The 6531-nt window shown below is 37.8% G+C and overlaps 1 protein-coding gene across 1 annotated transcript in view; it reads left to right on the top strand.

Annotated features, from left to right (window-relative positions):
- Positions 1–6147, top strand: part of LGSN (lengsin, lens protein with glutamine synthetase domain) — a 54168-nt gene extending 48021 nt beyond the window's left edge. Inside the window, exons 5-6 of the mRNA XM_075341507.1 lie at positions 1245–1435; positions 4945–6147. Coding sequence (XP_075197622.1) covers positions 1245–1435; positions 4945–6147 — 1394 coding nt within the window. The remainder of the gene's footprint in view (positions 1–1244; positions 1436–4944) is intronic.
- Positions 6148–6531: the final 384 nt, after the last annotated feature.

The following is a 6531-nucleotide window of genomic DNA, read 5'->3' on the forward strand; positions in this document are numbered from 1 at the left end:
GAACAGGGAGCCGGCACTGGCAGTGTGAGAGTGGCGGACGCTGGTAACGAAGGTAAATATCGGGTAACCAAGGGAAGGGCTTCTTGGTTACCCGATGTTTACCGTGGTTACCAGCGTCCGCAGAAGCCGTCTCCCTGCTGCCTGCACACGTAGCAGAGTACACATCGGGTAATTAACCCGATGTGTACTGTGGCTAGATGTGCAGAGAGCCAGCGCTAAGTGGTGTGCACTGGTAACCAAATTAAATATTGGGTTGGTTACCCGATATTTACCTTAGTTACCAAGTGCAGCATGCTTCCATGTGTAGCGACGCTCCAGCGATCCCTACCAGGTCAGGTTGCTGGTGGGATCGCTGGAGCGTCGCTTAGTGTGACATCTCACCAGCGACCTCCTAGCAACTTACCAGCGATCCCTATCAGGTTGTATCGTTGTTGGGATCACTGGTAAGTTGTTTAGTGTGACTGGGCCTTAAACTGACCTGTGGTTCGTGTTTCAAATCCTCAACATGGCAATTTCTCATGCGGATATGCTGAGTTTTATGTGGAAATGTTTCTCATAGATTTGCATTAGATGCTGAACATCTGAAGGTAAAAACCCACATGTGTTTCCGCTGTGGAAATGCATCCACATAAGTCCGCACATAAGTATATCAGTGAGTTTTTGTCAAAGCCAAATACCAGGAAGTAGTAAAACACAACAGCTTTGCTTAAACATGACATACCAGCAAGAAACAAAAAAACAGTGTAAAAAATAGTAATAAAAATGCATTTAAAAAAACACAAGTAACCTAATTTACAGGATAGATGATGAACTGCTGCAGAAATTCTGCAATATCAAACTCACCAAAAGCTCATCATGGGTATATAGCCAAAGAGGCAAAAATGCAGAGTCAGAAACTAAATAAGGACGCATGTTAAAAAGCAGAATGAAAAAATGCAAGTAATCTAATTTACATAATGGGTGCATAAATGGTGCAGAAAATCTGCATCATCTAAAAAGAGCCAAAAACTCATTGTCTGAACGTAATTTTATCCATTAATGCTATGTTCCCACGATGAGTTTTGGTGAGTTTTTGGTGTTTCCGAATTTGTGCAAGTTATCAGCCTGGAACGCATGTAATTAGAGGAACATTCGAAGAGGCCCTGTTAGAGGGCCTGCAACCGCTACAGCACTTACAGGCTACATGTACTGTACACAACATGTTCTTTGGGCATTGTATAATATTATTCTTGCTTGTATTTCAGAAAGCATATGTTCCGGTAGTAAACACATTTATTCAGCTTCAGGTGGAAGTCAAAATCCTCTTCAGTTAGTTTCTTCTGTTGAACATATTAAACAGCAGATTGCTAGAGAAGACGTACGCTTTGTGAGATTTGAAGCTGCCGATTTACATGGAGTGTCGAGATCGAAAACCATTCCTGCACGCTTTTTCCAAGTAAGAGTGGGCATATGACCAGGACTTATGTCCTATAATATTGATCAATCTGAGTTCAGACGATTGTTTTTTTTTCCTCCTGTCGACTATGGCTAATATTGGAATACTGTTTAAATTAGTTACTCACTGTGCTATGATATTTCAATAACGTCCATCCATTGACTGTTTCCATAAAGCCCAAAGCACAACCTGTTCAACATTTTTTTGTAATCCGTCCACCTTAGGTCCTCGCATATAGGCTGCTGTTCCCACTTTTCAAAAGCTAAATACAGCATTGTACAGTTAGCTAAAATGTGGGTATTTTTGTTTGACCAGCTACCTTAGCTATTTTGGTGTTTATTTGGCAAAAGAGTGTTCTTGGGTAATACAAATCCACTTTTTGAAAGTGCGGCAAAGTACCGTATTTTGCAGATTGTAAGACGCACTTTTTTTCCCCCCAAAACTAGGGGTAAAATGGGTGTCCATCTTACAATGCGGATATGGCTTACTGGGGAGGCGGTGGTGGAGTGATGTCATAGGAGGCAGGGTCGGTGATACTGAGGGTGTCACTGCAGTGTTGCGGCGGCTGTGGGTGCCTGTGGACGCCTGATCTGACTGTGGGCACTATTGAATCACTCGCAGTTCATGCGTTCAACTTCAAGAAAATAGCTGCGGAGATGGCGCGTGTGCAGATTGACGAAATGGACTTTAAAAAAATTGTCACAGAGACCTTTTTTGTGCATGCACCGCCTCCATGCCCATTTACTTGAAGTCCATTGCGGCAACCACAGGCGATTCAATGGAGTCCGCAGTCAGATCAGGCACCCACTACCGCAACAACACCTCAACACCCCGTCCTGTGAACCTCCTGAGTCCTTCCTCTGCTGTGACACCCCTGCAGCAAGCCGGCAGATCAGTGGCACCTACTGCCGTGACAGCCGCAAGGCCCCAGTATCGCTGACCCTCCATCAATTGACCCTCCTAAGATGCAACACCCCCTCCTCTTAAGCCGCAGCATCGCTGACCCTGCTTCCTGTGACCTTCTTGAGCCACTCCACTTCTGCCGCTCCCCCTGGTATGCGTTCGGATTAAGACACACTAGGATTATAATATGGACCCTCATTTTAACATTAAAAATTATTTACTCTTATTTTCCTCCTCTAAATTTCGGGTGCATCTTATAATCCAAGGCGTCTTATAAACAGAAAAATACGGTAACTCCTCTGTGCCTTGTTCTAACCTCGTGCTACAAACAAAGGAAAAGACAATTTTTCAATGTGAAGACCAAGAGAAAAAGTAGAACTTACTGCTTTGCTCTTTAGTTTTTCAAGTTTTCCTGTTCCTATAGGAAACTATTTTGCCGCATTTGCACATTTCACATGACAACTTTTTTTTTTACATATGTTATTTTTATAGAATGCAAAAAAAGGATAATATTATTTGATTTTGCATAAGGAATTCTATTTTTTGAGATTGATGATTTAACCTCATAAAGGGGATGACCCCTATCTTTATTGTAACAAATGTGTTGTGGATGTGATTTTGAGGCAGCTACTATATATAGATATAACCGATCCACCTCCAGCTCTTGTTAGTGTACCTTATCTCATATCGGCATAGCTATCCAGTCCATACAATGGCTTCTGCTTGAGGAGCATGTGACCAGACCAGTCTATCAGCCTCATGTAATTGAAAAACACCTGACATGCAAAAGCGTCTTTTCTATAGTTGGAGGCTAGTGGACTGGCCTGGTCATCCTCCATTAGCAGTCATTTTTCTAGTCATAGTGTAAAATGTAAAAAAAAAAATTCCAGTTGCGATGATATAGCAAAAAAACAAACAAGCAAAAAAACAAAAAAGAATTCTACCATTGTTTTTAGTGTTTTGTTTTTACTCCATTCAGTGTGTGGTAAAAATGACCTGGCAACTTAATTCTCCAGGTCAGTCCTATTATGGCAATACAATAGTTGCCCAGAATTTTATCATTTTAGTGGTGAAAATAAAATTCTGAATTTTGTGTCCTCATTTTCTCAGACCTGTAAGGTTTTAATTTGTTTTATCAGTGAGGGCCTGGTTTTTGCGCCTCAGGCTGATATTTTTTATTGATTCCATTTTGGGGTACATATGACCTTTTGGTAGCTTTTTTTATGGTTAAATGTGGTCAACAAAAAAATTACAGTTTTAGGTTTCCCATTTTTTTTCTTTCTTGCATTTAATATTTGATTTAAGTATTTGATTTTTTAGTAGGTTAGACATTTTTTGGTCATAACTATAGAAAATCTGTTTATTTTTTATGTTTAAGTTTCTTTATTTTTGAAAAGTGAAAAAAATAATAATTTAAACTTTTAGATATTTTTTAAAACTTTTTAAAATTCTTAGTTTATTTTTTGTCTTCCTAGGGAACTTGAACATGTAATCCTGCCTAGAGTTAAATGGAAACTCCTGTACATTTTTACCAAAAGGCCAGCAAGTACTGGATGAGTCTTAAAGTGGTTCACCTAGAAATGTGACAAAAAAAATAAAATACTTTAAATATTACAAATTCTCCTAAATACATTAGTTCATTTATTTAGCAAAAATATATTCTTTAAGTAGTATGCTCTGTCATGATTACAAAGGTGGCAACTTCCATCTAGCAGTGGGCAGCCTTCCTAGGATGAACTGTGTGAAGAGCACGACAGACATACTTCCTGACACACACTAAAACTGTCAGGCTGACTAAGATGGATGAATATTCATTCTCAATCAAGTAAAGAAAGGTGTTTATTGTCTTCTTTAGTCCACTCTTCTCAGTGTCCTGTCAGGCTGACTGAACAGAGTAAAGTGAGTATATCTCGAATAGATGTTCTTTACACAGTCCATCCTAGTGCATGTCCTCTGAAATCTAGGACCGATGCACCCTGATTTATGGAGGTTGTCATCTTTGAATTACTGAAAAAGTACACTAGATAAACCATAACTTTTTGTTAAATAAAGGTATTTAAAAACAAAATAATATTGCCAATATATGTAAAGCGCTATGGAATTAATAGCGCTATATAAATTAATAAAATTATTATTATTATCTAACTTAACACTTCTCAGAGAACCCCTCTAAACATCTCTAGTGGTTAGTGTGAAAATTGTAAGATTTCTATTTTTTATGCAGATTGTTGTAGAAGTAAATAAATTGCAAATAATGTGTAAAAAATGCATTTAACACAAATCCTGAGTTAAAAAAATAGGTCATTTCCTGATTACATATTCCATTTAGGTAACATATATTTAACATAGGTAAATGTTTAGATGAATTTGCAGATATTTTAGTAAAAAATATGTTTACACAGTAGTACTAAACTAACCAAATTAGCATTGTTCATGGCTTAAGATAAGACTAGAATAACGTCTGTCTAGATTTAATATTTTAACCAGTGCATCCCGAGAGTCATGAGCTATATGTGGCTCTAGAAAATGGGGGAAAGGGTACTGCCATAAGGTATGCATACACATTTATTTTAGAAACGGAATGATATTTTACTTATGTTTTGCAGGAAAGGGCCATTAGTGGCATTTATATGCCACGCAGTTACCTTGAATTGACTCTTAGCCCAAAGGACAATGAAGTAGACCACATCAACTCAACGCATTTCAAAAGTGACATCATTGTGAAACCAGACTTACAAACCTTCCAAGTTTTGCCTTGGGCTGAAAAAACTGCAAGAGTGATCTGCGATTCTTTTACATTTCTAGGGGATCCGCTTCTCACCTCTCCACGATTTTTAGCTAAGCGATTACTTCATCAGCTTGAGGAAATTGGGTTTTTGCTACATGCTGCTTTCACCTATGAGTTTTGTGTATTTGGTATGGCTGAAATTATAAGTTCCAAAACAATATCATTTCCCACAGTAACTTTATTAACTGATCATGACCAGTTATTTATGCAAGAGCTGTTTGATGGAATGTACTACATTGGTGGAAACATTGAAAGCTTTTCTTCTTCCATTGGACCTGGACAGATGGAGATTTCATTTCAACCTGATTATGGGTTGCAGGTAGCTGACAATGCATTCACCTTTAAAACTGCCATAAAAGAAATGGCTAAAAAACATGGATACATAGCAAGTTTCTATACTGATATGGTAGGTTTCTATAACACTGGAATCTTATCACATAGCTTATGGGATATACATGGGAAGAAGAATTTATTTTATAGTGGAACACATGTGCAAGAACTTACAGACATTGGTAAAAATTGGTTGTCTGGGCTTCTTCTTCATTCTGCAGCACTCAGTTGCTTAGTTGCTCCTGGAGTTGCTTGTCGAAAACATTTGGCAAAGGACATTAAAGAATCCCAAGATAGCATATCTGCTACCTGGGGATTCAATAATAACGGTTCCACATACAATATAAAATCCTACTCTAAAAATGGAGCTTATATAGAAAATAAATTATGTTCAGCAATGGCAAACCCTTACTTAGTCTTAGCTGCCACAGTTGCTGCTGGACTGGATGGGATCAAGAGAGGCCTTAACTTCTTTGACAGCATAGCCAGCAACACTCATCTTCCCGAGCTTAAAGTTTGGCCTATTCCATTGAAATTAGAAGATGCACTAACTGCACTTCAAGAAGACAAATGTATCAGGGCATCTTTGGGGGAGCCATTTATTCAATATTTTATTGCAATGAAGAAATATGAGTTAGAAACAGAGGAGGTCGATTCTGAGAGAAATAAATTTCTTGAATATTTCATATGAGTCACCAAGCTACAATACAAATTGATTTTATGAAATAAAAGGTGTTCATGGTTTTAAGTTTGGACAAAGTATACACATTAAGTTCCCCTAATTTTTATATTGACTTTAAATTGTACAAATATTTTATATTGTTTTAATAGATAGAAATATTTGGTCAGTTAATTTGAAATGTTGCTAAGTATTTAGATTTTCAGAACAAAAGTCTTATTTTTGGAGTTAAGATTTATATATTTAGGTACGGTAGTTGGGTAAAGACAAATCAGCGAATTATCGAGTAATATTTAGGTCAGTAGTTTCGAAAAAATCTTGGCAGCCCTAGAAAATACACTGCTCTAGGAATTGGATTTTTGACCCCTTACAGACATCTCACATATATGCTATCTG

This window comes from Anomaloglossus baeobatrachus, chromosome 3, assembly GCF_048569485.1.
Source record: "Anomaloglossus baeobatrachus isolate aAnoBae1 chromosome 3, aAnoBae1.hap1, whole genome shotgun sequence".
Taxonomy (NCBI): domain Eukaryota; kingdom Metazoa; phylum Chordata; class Amphibia; order Anura; family Aromobatidae; genus Anomaloglossus; species Anomaloglossus baeobatrachus.